Here is a 23,844-nt window from a genome sequence, read left to right as displayed (position 1 = left end):
AATTGTAGTTTAACTTTGGTATGGTATGGTTATTTTGTACCATTTCTTAATTGAATTTACAGAACAATTACTATACCGTGATATATAAAATAACCGTGATATAAAATGACTCATACTGTGATAGAAGATTGTTGATGTCTGTGACCATATCATCCAGGAAGTGAAGATCATCTGGCTTTGAACCTCCATTTGTCAGTGTGATAGGAAAGACTGAGGTGGGCTTCAAGTGGACAGCACACAGGACGGGCCACATTGCTGTCTTTGAGCTCTTAAATAAAGGCAGGCCATCAATGTTAAAGGATAGGTCAACAGTGTTACAGTCAGAAACTTGTTCTGCGGGGTAGTGATGGGAAGTTCGGATCATTTCACTAATTCGGTTCTTTGAATCTCGTTCAGTAAAATGAACAAATCTTTTTTCAAGTCATTCGTTCATTTCAACGGGGGGGTGAGGGGGGGGGGGCTATCCGTCCACTGCAAACACGTATCATATTCTCATGTAGGTTAGTGCATGACATGTGCACCAGCAGATACTATTTTAAAAGAAATTCCTGCATTAAAATAATGTATCATGACAGTTTGTATGATTTGGTCATTTATTATCACACTAGCATTTAATTATCACGGCAAACAATTACACTGCACTAAACAAAGTGTAAATGTAAAGTGAAAATAACAAAACCAGTCAGTATGATGACTTGAGCAAATATCATTCACGTCTTACTAAAACAGCAGCCACGCAAAAGGGAATGAGGAAAATGTTTCCTCTACTAAAAAATACAATGCGGGTCACGTGAAAAAAGGATCCAAAGACTCGAAGAAAGACCGAGTCGGGAAATGAACAAATCGTTTGTTTCCTCTAGCTACCACTACAGAGCTTATGCATGTCACGTGAAAAATTATCCAAAGACTCGTAGAAAGACCGAGTCGGGAAATGAACGAATCATTCGTTTCCTCTAGCTACCACTACAGAGCCTATGCATGTCACGTGAAAAATGATCTAAAGACTCGTAGAAAGACCAAGTCGGTAAATGAACGAATCGTTCCCTCTAGCTACCACTACAGAGACTATGCAGGTCACGTGAAAAATGATCCAAAGACTCGTACCCTCTCTTTGAGAGGACTCGTTACTCCCGAGTCCTTGTAAGGATTCGTTCAAAATGAACGAATCGTTCACGAACGACACATCACTACTGCGGGGTACTTCAGCAGGTTGTCCCTCAATCACTCATTGAGAGGGAAATGCACATACTCCTTGCCGGATTTCTGTGCAGTCTTCACCTCCCTTGGTGTTTTTAAGAGTGTTCTAGAGGAGGATGGCAGTTCAGTTTGGCCGTAGCTTTTCATGTTTAACAAGTCATCAATAGCGTTGTGTTTGATCTGAAACTGGGATGCCCAGGTTGCCAGATCAGATGGGAGTGAATTGCACATGGTGACTTCCTGTTCAGATTTCTCCAGGTCATCTCCAAGGAGTCTTCCAGGTCATCCCCCAACGAGTCTTCCAGGTCATTTCCTAAGGTGTCTTTGTCTAAGCAGTCCTGGTCATCTTTGAATTCTACCTCCATGAGGTCATCCACATTGGCATACAATGGACCACCAGACTGTGGAATTTGATCCCTAAAGTCACTGGTATCATTCAAGTGGTCTTTCATGCTCTCAGATATCGTCTTTATGATACGTTTAGCTGACCTCCATGATCGCATGTACTGAGTTGCTTGTGCTCGCTTCTCTTCACTCATTCTGTTAAGAGAATGTGTATATACTGCATTCATTAAAGTTTGATAAACGCAAAATAACCCCATGTTTTTCTTGGATTTTTAAAGAGTAGCGTCGCACATGTGATTGTTTGAATGCGAGTCTCACAGCGTAACGTTGCATATATTATGTGATTTCGAACATTCCAACTGAATATTTTTCAATAGACAAAAACTATGCGACAAACGCTTTAGTATGGCTTCAAAATGTACTTAGGATAAGGCGAACAAGTAGCATGGTAGTATGGTAGCTAACTTAGCCCGGAAGCTAAATAAAGCTAGCTAACCAGCCGACCAAGGTACGACGTCGCGGCAACGTTGTCCATGGGACTAAAAATAACGTAACCAGCCGACCAAGGTACGACGTTGTGGCAACGTTGTCCATGGGTCTAAAAATATGGAACGCCAACTGTGCCAAAACGTCTGAATTGACGTTCGCGTACAGACATTAAATTTTTACGTGTACAGACGTCTGTACACGACCGTTTTTGACGTCTGTACATGGCCGTTTTTAATGTCTGTACACGTTTAAAATTGGGTTCTACCACTTCATTCGTTTCTGAGGGGAAACCAGATAACGATCATTGCAAGAGAGAAAACCTGTCCACACTCAACCGATCTTGATTGAATTAAGGTTAAGAAATAGGCTAATATAAATTGGCAGTGACATTATCAGTGACATTATCAACAACTGTAGGCTATTTTGTAAGGTACTGAAAAAATAACTATGTTTGTATACTATATCATTCACATTTCTAAAAAGGTATACATTTAAGTTTGCTAAAGTGCCCACTAGATGGCAGTGTGAGAGCACAAATAGTAAAGGCAGAGCCTCTGGTCAATGTGATGGGTATACCCAAGGATAAATTGTGGCGCAACAGCAAGCAAAATAACATTACAACCAAACAGGTTAGGAATACACAGGGTTGAAGACAGCTGGACAGTACACAGAGTAGCCTTATTCAAGAAATAAAACAAGTAATACCCATGGCAATATAGAGTAATATCCAACACAGGGAATGTACAAAATACTTTTTATGTAATTGAGAGTAAATGAAAATGTACAGGGTCTGTTTTTTTCCCCATGGATAGGGATGGGAACTTATCAGTAGTGGTTCCCAACCCTGGTCCTCAGGGCCTGCGTGTTTGAGATGTTTCCCTGCTCCGACACACCTGATTCAAATGAATTGTTATAAGCAGGCTTCTGCAGAGCTGGTTAACGACCCATTCATTTGAATCAGGTGTGTTGGAGCAGGGAAACATCTCAAACATGCAAGACAGGTCTATAGAGGATAGAGACCTGTGTTAAGATGGGTACACACAAATATTTTTTTAATCTTTTAAGATTTTTTAAATGTGAGAGACCACAAACATGAGGACAAGAAAATCCTATATTTAACCTTTTTGATCCTATAGTGTGTGGTGTTTGTCCTCGGGGTTCCCCCCACACATCATGATTTCGGAGCGGCCCGACGTTCTTCCGAGCAAATTTGGTCACTCTTAACACACCTCACATCAAGGGAAAATCTGATAAAATAATCTGTAGATAATCGGGACATAACCTAGGATTGTCGGGACATTACCTAGGATTGTCGGAAGGGGGAAATCGGCCCAAAATCGGCCCAATTATCTTGTGGTGTGTACCCAGCATTAGTCAGAGCATGTTTGAACAGAGTTGTAAATTAGTGAAGCAAGGAACAGAGTGCCATTAATTAAACCTGAGCAAGGAGCGCACATTATTAATGGCCCGGTTTCCCAGACATGGATTAAACCTGTAGTCCTAGTCCAAAAGTAAGAGAAAAATGACTAGGCTTAAACCATGTCTGGGAAACTGGGCTATATCGGCTGTAAGAACAAATACAGTATGTAACAAATGTGAACAGATTTAATCTCCATGCCGTAAATTGCATTGCCTGAGCAGCACCTTTGGCCAGATATCTGGTGCATTGCTTTGCCTATTTGGTAGGCTATTGAATGTTTGAATCCCCTCTGACCATACATGGGGCATAGCGCACACATTTCTTTTTTCACTCACACTTTGGTGGTTGTAAAGTTTCAGCATAATACTTTTTCATGCCAAAACAAATCTTTAATAAATGTGTATATGACCTTTCATCAATTATTTACAATCTCCTTGCATGCTCTGCGCTTGGAGTCATTATAGGCTATGGTTGCATTCATCCCTGTTCCCCAGTCGAGGTGCATCATTTTCGTAAAATGAATGACACTGAATAGTTGGGTGTGCTCAAGCCTTCGGCGAGAGCACAACTTTTGTTCTCTCACATATATATTATTATTATTATTTTTTTTATTTCTTTTTGCCCCCCTAAAACTCAGTAAATACTTGGCCTACATAGACAACGTAGGTGTCAAAAGTTTCGTCTTGGTAGCGATTGAGTTGCTTCTATTGGAATTTACGTTCCGTTGCATGGTTTAAGCGTAAGTTAAGTTTTTGTGGCGAAAAGTGAAGCTAACGGTGGCTAATTTGCTAGCCACAGTCACTGACGTTACTAACGTCACTGCGTCACTAACGTCACGAAAACACGCGTGACTACCTTTGCCAGAACATTCGTTTCACATATGTTAACTTGGGGGATAGCTAGGCTAACTATAGCTTTACTGCAAGGCAGCTGCAGAAACGCCACAAGAAAAGAGGCCAGGGTGATAACTATTTACTCATTTTACTTTGTGATATGACACACAATTGTGATGTGTAATGTACAATATAAGCTGATATTATTAAGGAAGTACATCTACTTTCGGAAACAGTAGTCTACTATTTCACTGAAGTATTAGCATCATGACATTAGCCTGTGTTTCCCGGGCAACACATACTACAGTGGTCTATGATGTAGCGTTATCTGTTTTCAATCGTTAAAATAAACATTCCTCACATATACATTTTCGTTGTAGGATTTATTCTGACATTAGAAAACGATTTGTTGGTGAAATTACCATTACCTGTGGTTTCAAACCAGTGTAGCTCACTGCAACGCTGTAGCTTACGCGAGACACACTACAAAAACATCTAGCTACAGTACACAGCTGTTTAGGAAGTCAAACGGCGACAGAACATGTTCGGCACTCCCCTTACTTAAATCAAAAGTCTATCTAACTACTAACCTGAACTTCATTGCCACAGCCTAAACGTTGTCAATCTGTTCATGAAAATAATTAATTTCAGCCTAAACCGTACAACGGAACGTTAAATCCAATTCAACCAACGCAATCGCTACCAAGACGAACACAGCAGTAGTCTAGTACTGTACTGTACCGTAGTAGTACAATTTACCGGGGCAGCTTCTCAACACAGGGCTATATCGCATTTTGCGTTGTTACTGACAATGATCGCTACCAGTGAGCTTTTTATGAATGAGCAATTTTCCACTAAATAAATGTCAAGCTTATTTACGTTTTGGGGGGCATATTTTCAGTTAGCAGATGGTACCGTTTGAATTGCGATTCCATCTTCTACTGCCGGGTAACGTCGTAGAATAATCTTCAAAGGGGTTGTTTATTCATGAATGAATGCAATATGAGTAGGCTAACTGCCTGAAAATATCATGAGAAGAGAAAAACTTAAAATGACGTTTAAATCATAGAGATTAGGTCAATTTTTACACCGGTCTGCAATAATGTCACAAAAACACGCGTGACTACCTTTGGCAGAACATTCGTTTCGCATCTGTTAACTTGGGGGATAGCTAGGCTAACTATAGCTTTACTGCAAGGCAGCTGCAGAAACGCCACAAGCAAAGAGGCCAGGGTGATAAATATTTACTCATTTTACTTTGTGATATGACACACAATTGTGATGTGTAATGTACAATATAAGCTGATATTATTAAGGAAGTACATCTACTTTCGGAAACAGTAGTCTACTATTTCACTGACATATTAGCATCATGACATTAGCCTGTGTTGCCCGGGCAACACATACTACAGTGGTCTATGATGTATCTGTTTTCAATCGTTAAAATAAACATTCCTCACATATACATTTTCGTTGTAGGATTTATTCTGACATTAGTAAACGATTTGTTGGTGAAATTACCATTACCTGTGGTTTCAAACCAGTGTAGCTCACTGCAACGCTGTAGCCTACTGTACCCGAGACACTAGTGTGAGTAGCTAACAACAACTCCTCAGCTGTTTAAGTCAAACGGCAACAGAACATGTTCGGCACTCCCCTTACTCAAAAGTCTTTCAGTAGGGAAACTATCTGACTACTAACCTGAACTTCATTGCCACAGCCTAAACTTTGTCAATCTGTTCATGAAAGTAATTAATTTCAGCCTAAACCGTACAACGGAACGTTTAATCGAATTCAACCAACGCAATCGCTATCAAGACGAACACAGCAGTAGTCTAGTACTGTACTGTAGTAGTAGAATTTACCGGGGCAGCTTCTCCACACAGGGCTATATCGCATTTTGAGTTGTTACTGACAATGGTCGCTACCAGTGAGCTTTTTATGAATGAGCTATTTTCCACTAAATAAATGTCAAGCTTATTTACGTTTTTGGGGGCATATTTTCAGTTAGCAGATGGTACTGTTTGAATCGCGATTCTATCTTCTGCCGGTAAAGTCGTAGAATAATCTTAAAAGGGGGTTCTTTATTAATGAATGAATGCAATATGAGTAGTCTAAATGCCTGAAAATATCACGAGAAGGGACAATTTAAAAGGACGTTTAAGTCATAGAGATTAGGTCCATTTGTACACCGGTCTGCCAAATGTATTCGTTTTGATTCAGCCTGTCAGCTGCCTCTTGCAGGGGAAATGAGAAGACATCATATTTCATTCTACACTTCACTCATATTTTGAGTTGTAAATGAGCAGCAAAAAAAAGATGCTTTTAAATCTATGTAATCTTTATAAATAAAAAGTAGGCCCGATGCATTTTTATATAAAATATACAGACCCCTGTGCAACCGACGCAAGCAAGCACACCCTACAATTTCCCCAGAAATTGTACCCTCTCGAGTTTGTCATGAAATGCTTGTCTTAAATTGTCTCAAATTGTAGGCCTATGTGTAGGCTACAGAGTCACATATATTTATGTATAAAGTTGAACATGTTGTTTATGAAATGTCTAAAGTTGGCCAATTTTGATTATGTAGGCCTAACTTAATATTCTAACCCAAGGGGGTTAGTATATTATGCAGTGTACATAATGCACTGTATATTTAAACATAAGTTCTCTGCTTTTTTCTAAACTGTCGGAGGCCGAACACACCACAAAACATAAGGCTACAGCAAAATATACGCTATTGACTTGACTAGGAATTAATTAGCCTACGCACTATAGAGGCTTAATTATTATTATTATTATTATAACAATGTATATTAAAGGGCAGTGAATGAAATCCCAAATCTTGGCTAGTGCTCTACAGTTTACATAAATAATCCTCCCATAACTTCCCTCTTAATATTATAACCTAAAGTAAATAGACAACCACTGAAAACGAAGACAATGGCCAAATATATATATATATATTAGAAAACAATTGCCTAATCATTAAAACTTTCCGCAGTGCCGCAAGACTCCGGGTCGCGGGTCACAGATCATTTGCTTCCGCTCAGACTATATATATAAGTCTATGGCTCCGACATTATGCTTTCTACCTGCCTCTCACACAGGTAACTGCAGGATTCGGCTACCGTTTTTAAAATGGACCGACAGCAAAGGCTACAAGCTTTGGCAAACCGATTTACAAACATTGTTGGTCGTTATAACTCTGGACAAACTGAAGAAGCCAGTGACAACCCTGCAAGTTCTGCGACACTGGTAGACAGGTTAGTGCAATATTTACTTCAATAGAACCACGATTGGGTAAATTCCAGCCACAAAGTGTAATGTTACATCTCGATAGTCGGCATACTGTAGGCCTATATCTAAAACTAACTTTATATGTACCCCATCCTCATTGTATCCCACTTTTGTTGTCATCACTAGCCAACCTGTTTGAATGTTGGACATTTACAGCCTTCGGAATAAGAAATCTAATAAGCATGGGACATGGGTCATTTTAGCATTCATTGATAGCCTAAGGCTTTGAAGGTCAGTCGTGGTATTGTGGGTCGTAGTAGTGTATGTGTTTTAGATGTTTTTAGATGTACCTCTTCCAAAACACCTGACCCCTCTTCCACAAAGCAAGTTTTGTGGAACAGGCCCCTTAGTTGAAATGAATGGGTCGTTATCAAGCTAAGCACAAGCCAAATTACACATTCAATTGTATCTGGTGTTGTGGAAGAGGCAAACATAGGATTGAGGAAGGTAGTTTAGTGCATAGACAATGGTTGCTTGTCTTCCAACATGCCCACCAGAACGTTCCATGAAAATCATCTGTCTGGCACCATGTGAAAAATGGACACAGGTTGAATGGTCTTTATTTTCAGATTTGCTCATTTGAGTGAGTTTGATTTTAGCGTTTATGTAATGATTCTTTTTCATAAAGACTTAGGAAGTTTAGGAGAGGTCAGGAGCCCAGGAGGACAAGACCAGCCAGACAGCAGATGACAACGATAAGGATGGCAGCTCTCCCAAATGGCAGAGACGCATTATATTTTCCGCTTAACCAAAACAAAGTATCTACAGACAAATTTAATAAAACGGTTTACCAATGGAGAGTAACAATCGTTTAGAACTATTCTTTGTCACTGTGAGTAGTAGTACATATGAGTAAGCTAATACAACATACTTTCCAATAAACAAGCTCTGTTGTTTTAAGTAACTCATTTTTTTTAATTGATAAAAGGATGTAAAAGAACCTATAAACAATTTCTGATCTTTGTGGTTTTCTCCTTTCCTCAGCAGGTTCAACCATAAAGAAAGTTGTGGTACCACTGTCCAGCCCGGGAAGGTGAATTTATTAATAAAATTAGATCAGAGTGTGAAAGGGGACTTCAGCCTTTGCTGAGTTGACAGACAGAGAAGGATCCATGTACTGGAGCTCTCCTCCATCTGTCCCTCTGCAATAAAAGCTGTTCTGTGCTGCAAAGATCAGCAGTCTACATCAGACCGAATGAGGTGAGTGCCTTTGATGTGCATCAGTGGTGTTCTGTGAAAAGAAAATGCAGCCAATATGTTACTTGATAAACTCCTTGTTTCACAAGGAAATCTATTAGCCATTTCCCTGGGCTGTTAGCCGATTTGGGTAGACTTCCTCGCTTTGGCAATACTTACTATCATTTAGTATGTAAAGTTGAATTAAATTGTAGGACCCTTCACATGCATGCTAACATTGTTTATTAATTAATTTCAGGGTATTATGTCAAACTCCTCCAGAGCACATAACCAAACGCCAGCTGCACTGCCAACCACAGTCCCAGCCTTTCCTTCTGCTACCATCTCAGCCCCTGGTCCCTCTGCTACCATCTCAGCCCCTGGTCCCTCTGCTACCATCTCAGCCCCCGGTCCCTCTGCTACCATCTCAGCCCCCGGTCCTTCTGCTACCATCTCAGCCCCCGGTCCCTCTGCTACCATCTCAGCCCCCGGTCCCTCTGCTACCATCTCAGCCCCCGGTCCTTCTGCTACCATCTCAGCCCCCGGTCCTTCTGCTACCATCTCAGCCCCCGGTCCCTCTGCTACCATCTCAGCCCCCGGTCCCTCTGCTACCATCTCAGCCCCCGGTCCCTCTGCTACCATCTCAGCCCCCGGTCCTTCTGCTACCATCTCAGCCCCTGGTCCTTCTGCTACCATCTCAGCCCCTGGTCCTTCTGCTACCATCTCAGCCCCTGGTCCTTCTGCTACCATCTCAGCCCCTGGTCCTTCTGCTACCATCTCAGCCCCTGGTCCTTCTGCTACCATCTCAGCCCCTGGTCCTTCTGCTACCATCTCAGCCCCTGGTCCCTCTGCTACCATCTCAGCCCCCGGTCCCTCTGCTACCATCTCAGCCCCCGGTCCTTCTGCTACCATCTCAGCCCCTGGTCCTTCTGCTACCATCTCAGCCCCTGGTCCTTCTGCTACCATCTCAGCCCCTGGTCCTTCTGCTACCATCTCAGCCCCTGGTCCTTCTGCTACCATCTCAGCCCCCGGTCCCTCTGCTACCATCTCAGCCCCCGGTCCTTCTGCTACCATCTCAGCCCCCGGTCCTTCTGCTACCATCTCAGCCCCCGGTCCCTCTGCTACCATCTCAGCCCATGGTCCTTCTGCTACCATCTCAGCCCCTGGTCCTTCTGCTACCATCTCAACCCCTGGTCCTTCTGCTACCATCTCAGCCCCTGCCTTTTCCCCTGTTACCTGTCCAGCTCAAAGTCCCACATACATCTCCTCCACTCCATCAACACCAGACCAGGAGGACTTTGAAGAGTAAGTGCTTTCATTTTCCTTAGACACCATGCCATTATTTTGGACAGGTATAGTACAAATAAATGCAATACATATAATGAAAATCACTAATAAATGCAATACATATAATGAAAATCACATTCTTACTATATTAATAGATTATTTTAATTTTTTTAATACAGTAAACAATACATTATGGGCTATAGTAGCGTGTGTTTTCAAATAACAATGCAGACCTTACATTTGTGTTAGTGACGTTACTCCTGCCCTTTATTCCTCTCTATACAGATTCATAGACATTGCTGCCATACTGCTGACTCTCAGGTCAAGGGTTAATGATCTTGCTCCCACAGCCAATCAGATCAACGTACTTCGTAATGAAGAGTTTGATGGTGCATTGTGAGCCTTCAGACGGCCCGCATTTGACCCTGAGTCAAAACTTGATGTCGTTTTTATTGATGAGGACGGTCAAGGGGAAGGGGCCATAGATGCAGGCGGGCCTACCAGGGAGTTTTGCAGGCTTCTGATGAGGCAGCTCCAAGAGCATCCAATATTTGAAGGGCCTCTAGAATCACGCACCCTGGCCCTTGACAGTGTTGGTATGTATAATTGAAAGGAACATAATTTATTTGTTACTCACTTAAAAGGCTGTAAAAAATTATTACATTTAAATTATTTCTTTCTAGCCCTTCACAACAAGATGTACAAAGTTGTGAGCCAAATGTTGTCTGTCTGCCTGGTCCAGGGGGGGTGTCACCAAACTTCTTTGCAAAAAGGCTTTTCAACCAAGTCTTTTGTGTACCATCTGGCCCGTTCACCATTGAGGAAGTTGAAGACCATAGTCTTAGGACTAAACTGGAGAAGGCAAGTTTCGAAATCATAACACATCTTTACAGATCATTCCATTATCATGGACTTACTTTTGTTTTGAAATACAAGGGAGTGTCCAGGCGTTTACATCATTTTGACCTAGTGTTGTTATATTTTGAGATAAGCTGTGCAGAGACGTTAGAAGATGCCAGACATGCCGTAAATGACATGACTGAAGAGTTGGCTCTGATGGGAGCTCTACGGCACCTCCGGTGCTTGGAGCACAGGAAGGAGCTGATGGAGGCGGTTCTTCAATTCTACTGTGAGGGACAAATAGTCAACCCTCCAACAGTAAGTTGTCTGTGCTTGTATTACAAGCATATAAAGTAAATTGACAACTGCAGCATAGCAAGTTTAAGTAACCTTGGTGTTCTAAATATCTATATATATATCTAGATCCATTAGTTGTCAATTTACTTTACTTGTGTGTGTGTGTACATATTCCACCTGCAGTTTATGTTTACATGATTGCAAATGTCTCCAAACGAATAACATTGAAGTACATCATGACAGTGTCAGTAACAGTACAGGTAATCTTGTACTTGTGTTCTTTGTGTCAGATTCAGAGAAGGACTGGCTGCTCTTGGTGTTCTGGAGGAAGTCACCACACATCCTCAAGCCTTTGAGAACATATTCCTCCAGGACACAACATCCCTAAACGCCAATGACATAGTGGGGCTTTTCCAGGCCAGTTATCGATCCTTTCCAGGATCAAACGAGGCGGTTGGAGGCAAGAACCATAGCCTTCTGGAAGGATTGGCTCCTGGAGGTAGAAGGTATGGGTCCCTGTGCCAATTAATCTGTTCTTGCTTAAAGTACTTGCTAGGCATGATGACAATATATCAAAGTATGCAAACATTATTCAAGAGCCATGCCATATAGTGGCCAAATGGATTTTATTTCTTAGTATCTACTACTGGCTATGATCCCATTGTTTGTCACTCTTATTCCAAAATATCTTTTTTCCCCCATTATACAGGTGGACTTGCCTTTCCAATTACGTTGGAGCATGTCTTAATTTTCAAAACAGGCCTGCGAAGAATCCCAGCAATGGGATTTCCGGTACAGCCAGAGCTCGCCTTTCTTTACCCTGAGGATAGACTGGCCAGGTTCCCAAAGGCCAACACATGCGCTCTGGTGCTCTACCTAACTGTGGGCCAGACATACGACGACTTCAAAAGAAACATGGAGCTTTGAGTATAGGTTCTGCAGATCAGTTTGGAGAAGGCTACATGTAGTCGTTATGAACACATGTATTTTGTTCTGTTCCAATGTATTTCAAAATCATCTTTGAATTTGTTATGCATGTGATCTGAATATTGTTCGTCCTACATGTTACATAATGCAATAACATTGAACACACACAATTGTATTTGGTCTGCTCATCTTTATTACATTAACATGATTGAGACTGTCAATAGGCCTTGGAATGAGTAAGCAATGTCAATAGGCAATGTGATTACAACAGATGATGCGTGTTTGTACTGTATTTAAGACAGGACATTGAGGACCTGTTCAAGAATATCAGTTCCCAAACTGTCTCCATCTCCACCCAAAGGATTTCTGTGTTGCCTGAGGTGTTCCAACTGTTCATCACTTGGTTGAAATTGGTTAAGGGGAACCACAACTCTTCGTAGCCAGTCAAAGGCAGTTGCAGCCGCCCCCTGGTCAGCAGCCGCCCCCTGGTCAGCAGCCGCCCCCTGGTCAGCAGCCGCCCCATGGTCAGCAGCCGCCCCCTGGTCAGCAGCCGCCCCCTGGTCAGCAGCCGCCCCCTGGTCAGCAGCCGCCCCCTGGTCAGCAGCCGCCCCCTGGTCGTCTGCTCCAAATACACCTTGGATACCAGTGTGATGTTGCAACTTGTGTCAGACAACCTTGCACAAAAATCTGATATGGTGACATGTATCTGGCAGTCCTCAGCCGGTGGTGATTCCATTGATTGCAAAACAATCCAAGGTCACAGTTTATACGAGGCAGGTAAACGAAGTGAAGAGCCCAAAGATGCCTTTCGTTGTTGGCAATAATGATTCCTTCGTTTTCGAGATATGTAAACAAGGAGTGGTAGACATTTGTCACGCCTCTCCAGACATCGCCCCACATTCTTTCAATGCGCTGATTATGAGTGCTCATCCCTCTTAAAGCACTCCCTCGGGTTGATCCCCGGAAGACATCCATGAAGAGACAAATGGCGTTGTTTTCCCCTCCACGGTAACATCTGACTCTGGATGGGACACCAAACTGCGCAACTGCTTCCGAAAACAGGTCCATTACAGTCTCACTTCTGTTGTTGTCTGAAGCTTTCAGGAAAACGACCAGTCGGCTGAACCCATCGATTCTCCATGGATTACAATCCTCCACCTAAATTATCAAGGAAGGGAAAAATAAAAGATTTCACTTGCATATCTAATTTTTTAAATAACAAATATAAATGGCTTGAATGCAGCTAAAATTATTTGTATACATTTCTGTGCTACATGTTGGGCATTTAATAGCAAGAAATGTCCTAACCACTATTGCATTCATGTGAAGTTGAAAATCTTATTTTCAATTGAAAAATAAATAATCAGCTTGTCATTGGCTAGGGACACAGTTAGGGCAAATGAACGAATCACAATAAAACAAGCCACTTACTTTATGAACTTGTGGTTGCCATCAACATGCTACAGCGAATTTGGCCCTGCCACTCGATATGTTCTCCTCCAAAGCCTGTGGGACATACTCTGAATTGCAGCCCCTTCAGGATTAGTCCTGATGACACTTTGCCTCACATGCCGTCTCTGGACTATGATGCCCTCACCTGACAGCTTCTGGTCCTATTTCATCATTGCCAGAGATGATATCCAGCACACGGTTATCAAGTGCATCATCTGTTAGATCCGTGTAGCGACACCTAAAAGAGAGATTGTACTGTCTATGGAAGACAAATGTATACATGAAATTACATTCATCCCGAGTAGAAGCTCTAAACAAAACAATGTGTTTAAAGATATGGGATATGAAATAGTTCTACAGTATATCGTTTTCTTTATAGAAAGGGTAATTCTGCAGTGTTTCATGTGCTTTGTAAATAAACGAAAGAATTGTGTAGGGCTCAGTGAGAAAGGGGTCACATTATTCAGATCTCTCCTGAACTAGTCGTTCAATTGACACATACCTTAACCGTCGGTTCACTGTTCTTCTTGAGACACCCAAGATCTCCGCAATCTGTTTAGCAGAGAAGTTAAAGGACAACAACATCTGCAACTGCTCTTGGTAAACCGGCCTTCCTCCAGTCTGTCCTCCCATTCGATGTATGGTGAAAACAGAAGCAACTGCAGTGCAAGAGAAAAATGTTAGAGGCATCGTTTTTTTAATCTTGCTTCTTGAGATTATGTTCAATATGACGAGTACATTACCAGGTTGTTGTTGTTGATCGTTGGCTTCTCGAATTAACTCGCTAATGAGCAAAAGCATCTCATCAACCACTTCAGATTGAAGCAGTCGCCCTCTGCTCCAGCGAACGCTCGTCGCCATGATCCCTAACCTGTTAGCATGACAACATATATTAGCGGTAGGCTAACTACAACAAAGCTTGTTTAAACAACTCTTTGAGATTGCTGGCTTCAGTAACATAACTGCATTCAATAACGCAATATTCAAAGCCTTATAGGGTCTAATTTAGCGGCGTTAATTTGATCTTGCTCATTATTAAAGAGTTAGCACTACAAGTGTGTTGACGAGAAGTCAGGAGCCCAGGGGCCCGTTCTCCGTACGTCGCTAACTCAGTTAGCTGGATTTGATTGTTGACGATTTGTCATCATCTTGGATTGTTCGGTTCTTCGAAGCTCATCCTGGACTTGCTGTCATAGCAACAGGTCCGTAAGCTTAAACCTGCTCGGGAGCAGATTTATTTTATGTAAACAGGATTTGATTGCGGCTTCATAAGCAGAGGTCATACAGGAAGTCTGTCACAGCCATGTCTTGCCCATTTTTACGAGAGGAACCTGTTGCGGAAGATGCAAGAATCATTAGAAGAGCTTTTCGAATTAATCCCGTATTGCGTGATAGACAGGATCCTTTAGCGCAGCGCAATGCCATACTTCATGAGAGATATCTATTTTCTCGTGAGGGTGTCATTTATTTGATCAATCTTTTGGAACCACAAATTAAATGTTCGACTCGTCGTAGTCGGGCTTTAACCACAGCACAAACTGTGTGCATTGCTCTGAGATTCTTCGCAAGTGGCACTTTCCTCTACACTATTGGAGATGCAGAGAACTTGGTGAAAAGTGCTGTCTGTCGTGCAATTCGCAAAGTGTACCTGGCGCTCAAGCATTTGCTAGGGGGTTTTGTGGTATTTCCAAGCCACTTAACGCCCCAGGTCGTAAAACAGAATTTTTACGCAATTGCAGGTAGCCCACATAAAATATTGTTAGGAAGATCATGCAATCATGACCCATGCCAATAAGTAGACTTGTGTCCCCAGGCTTCCCTAATGTGATTGGTGCCATAGACTGCACACACATCCCCATCAAGGCCCCAACAGGCACCAATGAAGGGGATTTTGTCAACCGAAAGGCGGTTCACAGTGCAGGTAAATTACTATTAGAATTCCTAATATTCCAGATTAGTAATATTTTATCAAATTCTAAAAAAGGACAAATATGCAGTTGACTGACTAAAATCCCTTAGATGGTGTGTGACTCTGTGCCACATCACCAATGTGGAAGCAAAATGGCCTGGATCTGTGCATGACTCCAGAATCTTCAGAGAGTCACATTTATGCACATCATTTGAACGTGGTAAGAATAAATAGACATGTCATGGTCATTGTATTACATACTCATGCTGCCCCTAACAGAATAGTGTTTTCCACTATACAGGTGACTATGACGGGCTCCTGCTTGGAGACAGGGGCTATGCCTGCAGGCAGTATTTTATGACGCCATTCCCTGACCCAAACCCCGGACCACAAACCCATTTCAATGCAGCTTTGAGCAAAACAAGGGCACGCATTGAAATGACCTTTGGCCTACTAAAGGCAAGATTTCAGTGCCTGAAAGGTCTTAGGGTTGCACCTGACAGGGCCTGCAACGTCATCGTTGCATGTGCTGTGTTGCACAACATAGCCACCATCAGAAAGGAGAGGACCCCTGTGGTGGAGGTGCAGCCAGATGATCACCTCCAGCCAGTGCACCTGGACCAACCCAGTGGCAGAGCTGCACGACACAGAATCGTGGAGTTGTTTTGGTTTTCAGGGAATAGTACTCAATCTGTACTTGGAGTTGACGTTTGTAAAGGGAACGGACGTCACCCTGTGCCAGTTATGGACCAAAGAGTGAATACATGCCTCTTGCAATACAAAAGAAAAATACAACACCTCACCTCTGTATGACTTTGTGTAGACTCTTCTGTGGGCCTTTCTGTGGATGTGGACCCCTGTAACTCACATATTGCAGTCAGAAATATGATAGGTGCATGAGTATATATTCAGTCAAGTTGATTATGCACTTACAGGTACTTCCTCAAAATGACCGACATCCGACAGGGTTTCTTCACTGTCCTGTGTAATGGAAACAAATGGGTATTACAAAGGGTTGCGCTTCCCTCTCTTTTGAAGTAAAACGTTAGAAAGTCTACTTACTGCATATGCTTCAGCCAGCACTTGATTGGGAACAGCAGGTAAAAGAATTGGCGTATTATGTACAACTGCAAGGGGGAAATAATTAGATCAATATGGCAACATTTTTACATGAACTCTAAATAAGTTAAAACATCACTAATATTTGACATAGTTAAAATTACTTTGACAGACATTTGGATTGTACCTAATTTAAAGCAGCAACTAATTATTGCACAGTGTGCTAAGAGAATTGAAAGCTCATTTACCAGTAACAAAGGTATTGCTGCTACTGGTCCCTTGATGTGGGTCTGAGGAGCTGCCCCCTGGGATGCCCTCCAGAATGGGTCGATTTACATTCAACCCAAGGGCCAGCTCTTCTGCCGGGGTATAAGGTGGGGGTGCAGGACCACCGCCAGTTCTTTTTTGTTCAGCCTTTTTCTTGGTTGCTGTTACAAACAGACAAACACATTCTGTAACAGTATATTTTTTAAAGATACTAAGAAAAGTAGGAGTGATACTCTACCATTTTGTAGAATGTTCTTGTACTTCACTTTTACTTGTTCCCATGATTGTGTGGGTCCCGTGGTGGCTCTGACATTAAGTTGAGAACATAATTATGAAATTCTTGAAATACAAAAATGTTACTGTCATGAGTGATTAAACATCTAACATGGGTCACCACTTACGCATTTAATTTGTCTGCTACCTTTTGCCAGCCGTCTCTCCTGGCTTTTGCAGACTTAGCAGTGTTCCCTTGCGTTTTAATTTCTCCCTCAAATTCTTGATAACCTTCGAGCAATAGCTCTTGCTCTACGGACGAGAAAAACTGGGCACGCACTTTAGCCATGGTAACCTCCAGCCAATAGCAGGGTTGCTGATCAAGGTTTCTACAATCGATGCATACCCACTTTTATACCAACGCATGAAGAGGCAGTTATCCCGGACAACTCAATCCAGCTATACTAATCATTGACAACAGGTGGGTTCGAAGAACCGAATTAGCCTGCTCATGATTAGCACGATAATGTCATCTTGGATGTGTCATTTGATCTCGGATGTAATAAGCGACGTACGGAGAACGGGCCCCAGGAGTCCGCAAATTTACATCTCCCCATTTCGGAGTCTGTTTCGCTGTGACATGTAGGGGGCGACACATCACCTAACCGTGCATTTCGCAAAATATATGACTCGCTGACCGAGCATGTCGTTGTTTATAATATGGGGAGGATAATACATATATTCAGGCACTTTTTGGAGTCAAACTCTTTGGACAAATCTTGAAAAAAATGTAATACCTCATTAAATCGGGATTAATACGTCCTAATACCTTTTAACCCTTGTGTTATCTTCAGGTCATTCTGACCCATCAGTCATTGTGACCCACTGTCATATTGCGACAAATTTACCTCATAAAAAAACAAAGTGAAGCATTTTTTTTAACCGTTGGGCTGTCTCAGACCCCCCACATTGCAAAGGTTAAAATAAAATTATTTTTATTTGTTTTTGTATTGGGTAAAATTGGGTAGACACAACGATGGTTCGTTATGAACCTTTGGGTCATGTGACCCGAAGGCAGCACAAGGGTTAAGGGCCTTAATTTTCCCAAAATGGATTTATCAACTTTTAATACTTTTTAAGACCCCGCGGATACCCTGATAAAATAAGCCTGCTCGCGAGCAGGTTTAACTTTACAGACCTGTTGCTATGACAGCAAGTCAGGGATGAGCTTCGAAGAACCGAACAATCCAAGATAATGACAATTTGTCAACAATCAAATCCAGATAACTGAGTTAGCTACCTACGGAGAATGGGCCCCAGACCTACATTTAGTCTCTGAGTGCCTCATTTACTAACAGGATTGCGCCCATTTCAGGTGTGAAATAGCGGATAAAGACATAACACCGTATTTACAAAGGCAGCGCACTTGAGTAAAAACGCAGATTACCGCTACTGGGAGGGTATAAGCAGGGATGTTGAAGGATTCAAAGTCTTTGTGTCTATTACAATATGTAATGATGGTATTCAATGACACAAATCTGTATTCTAGAAAGAGTGGTCTGGAGTCGCAGAGGTCCGATAATATCAGCTTTAATGCAGCAGTTGGAAATCAACAAGTACAGAGCTCTGGGGTTGTCTACGTTTCCCTACCCGCAACAGAGTTTGGGCTGGTTCACGAAGTCCAACTGGCTACCTTTCCCTGCCCCAGCATATCATATACAATGCAATTGAAAACACAAGTATCAAAAAAGGGTTGAGCTTGTTCTCTCGTGCATCAGGGAGTTGTTCTTGCCTACGCGTCCCACCTGCTCGGGTGCCATCTCCACCCAGATTCAAGGTTGTTTCTGAAAATAAAGAGATAGAGACACAAAGAACAGCCTGCTTCCCACACTCAGTGTGAGACCCTATGTTTAAGCCTGAGCACACTTCTAAGTTTCATAAGACATAACTTTAATAAGCACAATACATAACTTTAAGACATGCATCCTTCATAAATCCTGTTGTTATATTCACTCGTGCACAGTGCCCGTGATGCATTTAGTGATTAAAATGCCCCACATATTAATAACTGGGATTATAGTTAGTGCCGTGCCCGATATGCAGCTGGGGGGTATTCGTCGTAGCTCGCTAAGCGGTTTAGCGAGCTAATTTTCAGGCTAAGATAAAAAACTCCCCTCTTTTTGGTTCGTGGAAGAAACTTTCGATAAATCACCATAGTAACATATCAATTAGCACTAACCTGCTCCAGAGCAGGCTAACGTAAGTGTAGCTGGATAAGCTTGCCACACCCCCAGAAAATAACATGGCAGCTCCCTTTTTGAGAGACCCAGTTGACCAAGGAGCTATATTTTAGTTCGATTAACTTTCCATACCAATAGAGTTCTTCGCGATTGCCAATTAGATCCTTTATTTCACACGGATGAGTTCTTGTTTGAGCGATATCGATTCAGCCGACATGGACTCATTTGTTTGCAAGACCTTCTCGGGCCGTACATTGCAAATATCACACGCTGCAGCAAGCTTTATGCTTTATTATGAGCTTATGCTGCTGTATGTGAATATGTAACGCTATGTTTTACGAAATGTCTTGTCTTATTTGTTGTGCCTGTGCTTTTTATATGTTTCACTGTGGGAGAGTGGGAAACGTCATATCGATTCCTTTTTATGTCTTGACGTGAAGAAATTGACAATAAAGCTACTTGAAACTTGAACTGTGCTTCAGACTGCATAGCCTTGAGTTTTTTTTGCGTCAGGTAGGCTATAGGCTACATTTTTATACAGTATAGGCGATGCAGAAAACATTGGCAAAGCCGCAGCATGCGTTGCTGTAAGAAAAGTGTACTTGGCGCTTAACCAGCTGATGAATCAATTCATCATATTCCCTGGCCATGTCCCAGTCAATGACATCAAAGAGGGATTTACACATATGCCTACATGCATATACACATATATAGTACACGATATAAGCGCAGTAGCCTACATATATCCTCATAATTGTCTATGAATTCGTATCAATTAGATACTCTTGGCCTTGTTTTTATCTAGCCTACTTATTCTGAAAGAGTTGAGATCATTATTTTCGCTAGCAAGATCTCATTCGATTATTTATTTCCATTAAGCCTATACCAGCAGGCACAATTAAAGAAATGTGATCTGATAAATTGGGGTAATGAGGCACTTAAGATGAGCCTATACATTTGCCCAAAACTTTCGCATTTAGCTTATCGGTAATTTTTTCCCAAGCTGCTTGTCTTGCTCTGGCAGCAGTGGCGGTGTTTGACTTAGCCATGATAATATGCTTATTGTCTTATAGAGACTCGTTTATAATAGTTTGCTCGGATGGCGAGAATAGCCTATCACCGCTCTCTCTTTGGTCTTTTCCGCCATCATACCGTTAGAAAATCACGATTTTGGTGATCGACCTTTCCTGCCTTTTGAAGTAGGACGTGCACGTGCAATTTCCCTGATAAGTTTAGCCTGATTAAATTAACCACATGATTTTGATGCGGATCAGCCGTTGACGAACCGATATTTGCTGTTCTCACTCATCTCGCTAATGTTAACGGGCTAAAGGGACAATTGATTAACTTAGCTTCAACCCTTACGACGAACGGGGCCCTGGTGATTACAGTTCTAGAATATGTGTTGTAATGTATTAGTCTCTGAGTGCCTCATTTACTAACAGGATTGCGCCCATTTCAGGTGTGAAATAGCGGATAAAGACATAACACCGTATTTACAAAGGCAGCGCACTTGAGTAAAAACGCAGATTACCGCTACTGGGAGGGTATAAGCAGGGATGTTGAAGGATTCAAAGTCTTTGTGTCTATTACAATATGTAATGATGGTATTCAATGACACAAATCTGTATTCTAGAAAGAGTGGTCTGGAGTCGCAGAGGTCCGATAATATCAGCTTTAATGCAGCAGTTGGAAATTAACAAGTACAGAGCTCTGGGGTTGTCTACGTTTCCCTACCGGCAACAGAGTTTGGGCTGGTTCACGAAGTCCAAATGGCTATCTTTCCCTGCCCCAGCATATCATATACAATGCAATTGAAAACACAAGTATCAAAAAAGGGTTGAGCTTGTTCTCTCGTGCATCAGGGAGTTGTTCTTGCCTACGCGTCCCACCTGCTCGGGTGCCATCTCCACCCAGATTCAAGGTTGTTTCTGAAAATAAAGAGATAGAGACACAAAGAACAGCATGCCTCCCACACTCAGTGTGAGACACCATGTTTAAGCCTGAGCACACTTCTAAGTTTCATAAGACATAACTTTAATAAGCACAATACATAACTTTAAGACATGCATCCTTCATAAATCCTGTTGTTATATTCACTCGTGCACAGTGCCTGTGATGCATTCAGTGATTAAAATGCCACACATATTAATAACTGGGATTATAGTTAGTGCCGTGCCCGATATGCAGCTGGTGATTACAGTTCTAGAATATGTGTTGTAATGTATTATACATTCTTTAATGTAGTGGGGGCTAAACGCACGTAAACGCAGTTTATGCACCTCCCGAAATTCAGAAATAGTGTTTATCCACCTCTAAATTGCAGAAATTGCGTTTATCCACCTCTAAATAGCGTTTATGCACGTTTACGCACATCTAAGTTCCCTGCGCCTCGTATTCTGCCGTTGGAATAATCCAAAATAAATTTGGTGTAATTTTAAAACACCAAAGACTAAATTTCATATTGTTTAACATATAAACGCTGTAGTGCGGCGGCGACACTAATCAGGATCCACGAAGTATGTACACACACGTTGTGGATTAGTTTACCTGTTCGGAATGGATTAATTAGCCATGGATATCAGGCGATTTTTGAAGAGACCATCGAGTGCTCCCACTCCCACAGATGCCCGCAAAAGGCCTCAAGTACAGAGTGATCAATTCACGTTTGTAAACGTTGTTTTGGTTTGAACAACATCGCATTAAGACAGGGACAAACGGCTAGCCTACTATTATTAACGTTCTTTTAAGTACGATGATGCAGATACAAGCAAGGGGGGGGGTTGAAACAGACGTGAAAGGGGGGGGTACTAACCCAACTCATAGTTTACCCACCTCTATTTTTACCACTACACCACTGGGTATAAGGGAAAGTGGGTGTGTATATTTGTAGCTCCTGTTCGATGATCTTTTTTTTTTCTTTTCCTCGAATCACCCATGGTGGCAGTAACATGCAGGCGATTTTTCCCGTCTTTTAACGGCGCGCTAATTAACACTAATGGGCGCTGATTGACCGACGAGGATCTGGTTTGATAAATACCACGCAAAATGCGGAAATACACCGTCCGCTATTTGCGGTTGGGCAAAGGCGCAGATTAAGCTGCGGTCGCAATGTTAGTAAATGAGGCCCTGAGTGTTTTATGTGTTAATTACTTGGTCTTTGCATCGTACCAGCTGAGTTGCGGAATGCAACCGTCTGTGATCTGACGTAGATAGGTGGCTGTGATGTAGATAGGTTGGGTTTTGCCCGGCCTATATAACTCCATTTACATTTACATTAAGTCATTTAGCAGACGCTCTTATCCAGAGCGACTTACAGTAAGTACAGGGACATTCCCCCGAGGCAAGTAGGGTGAAGTGCCTTGCCCAAGGACACAATGTCAGTTGGCATGACCGGGAATCGAACTGGCAACCTTCAGATTACTAGCCCGACTCCCTCACCGCTCAGCCATTTGACTCCATTTCAGTGCAACAAAGTTTTAGACCTTTGCACATGCCTTCAGCAACTCATTTCACACATATATAATTTACTTGGAAGCAAATCATGGAATTTGTTTTACAGCGTCTTTATGCGTTGTCTGCTCAGACTGGAATTGTAGCTTTTTAGCATCCATGTCTTCGTGCGTGAGGAGTGCCTTAAAAAGTCGATCTTGTGGTGAGAGAAAGCGACAGTGTATCTTTTTACCTTTCCTAGCACAAAAAATCTTATCTAGCGACAAATCTAACGACTTTCCGTTACTTTGGCAATCTCCGTTTAAGTCGATGACCAGCAGCAAAATGACTAATTGTACGTCTATTGTCATTAGGGTTGCCAACTTCCTCAACCCCAAATCAGGGACACACTCTTCCAGGATAAAGAGGAGAACAACTTTTGTTGTTATTTGCAGATGTTGTTGCATTTCCACTCTGTAGTGGTTTGACAACTGACAAGATTCTGGGGAATCGAACAATCTTCTCGTTTTGGATAAGGATGGTGAAGAGGATTTTGGGAGGAAGAAAAGATTAAGATGTCAACAGAATAGCCATGTGCTCAAAGGTCAAAAAGAGGTTCAGGCAGGAGGACTCAGTATGACTTTACAAATACTTTATTTCCCACTATACAAAACACGATTGTACATTTGATTTGGCATTGTGGTTCTGCTCGCATCGGCTCCCTGCCGCATCCAACGAGACACCGTCTCGACCTCCGAGCAGAGAGCAGCGACGCATTCCCCCTGAAACAGGAAACAGAAAACAGAACCAAGGGTGGAGGCCGGGGAGGCGGAGGCAGCAGGAAGACTGAAGTCTATGTCGCACTAGCGATGCATATGCCGGGAACCCCTTATATACCCCGCCCTATTAGAAGGGAGTGCCCTGCGCATAAAATGACACGTTGCTAGTGGCGCGCTATGTCTCACGTCCTCCTTCATGAACCAGCTCCGCTTGTTTTTAGTGACTCCTATGTGTGTAAAGGGGAGGTGCATCGAAGGTTTTTCTATATATTTTGGCTTGTTTTCAATGGAGACACAGAGAAGGTCAGTGTGAGAATGATGGTTCACAAGAATTGACCAAGAAACAATAGATCCATTTGAAAAACATCATTTACTCAACACG

The 23,844-nt window shown here is 42.3% G+C and overlaps 1 protein-coding gene across 1 annotated transcript; it reads left to right on the top strand.

Moving 5' to 3' along the window:
* The first annotated feature begins 11,082 nt into the window (after positions 1 to 11,082).
* On the top strand, positions 11,083 to 16,372 carry LOC136948091 (putative nuclease HARBI1). Its single transcript, XM_067242385.1, has 7 exons — positions 11,083 to 11,205; positions 12,552 to 12,775; positions 15,079 to 15,302; positions 15,377 to 15,500; positions 15,595 to 15,692; positions 15,774 to 16,154; positions 16,296 to 16,372. Exons 1-7 carry the CDS (start codon positions 11,083 to 11,085, stop codon positions 16,370 to 16,372), a joined length of 1,251 nt encoding a protein of 416 aa, XP_067098486.1.
* The last annotated feature ends 7,472 nt before the right edge of the window (positions 16,373 to 23,844 follow it).

The sequence above is a fragment of the Osmerus mordax genome, chromosome 1, assembly GCF_038355195.1.
Source record: "Osmerus mordax isolate fOsmMor3 chromosome 1, fOsmMor3.pri, whole genome shotgun sequence".
Classification (NCBI taxonomy): Eukaryota; Metazoa; Chordata; class Actinopteri; order Osmeriformes; family Osmeridae; genus Osmerus; species Osmerus mordax.
The sequence above is the reverse complement of the archived record's forward strand: the minus strand, read 5'-3'. Positions and strand labels throughout refer to the sequence as shown.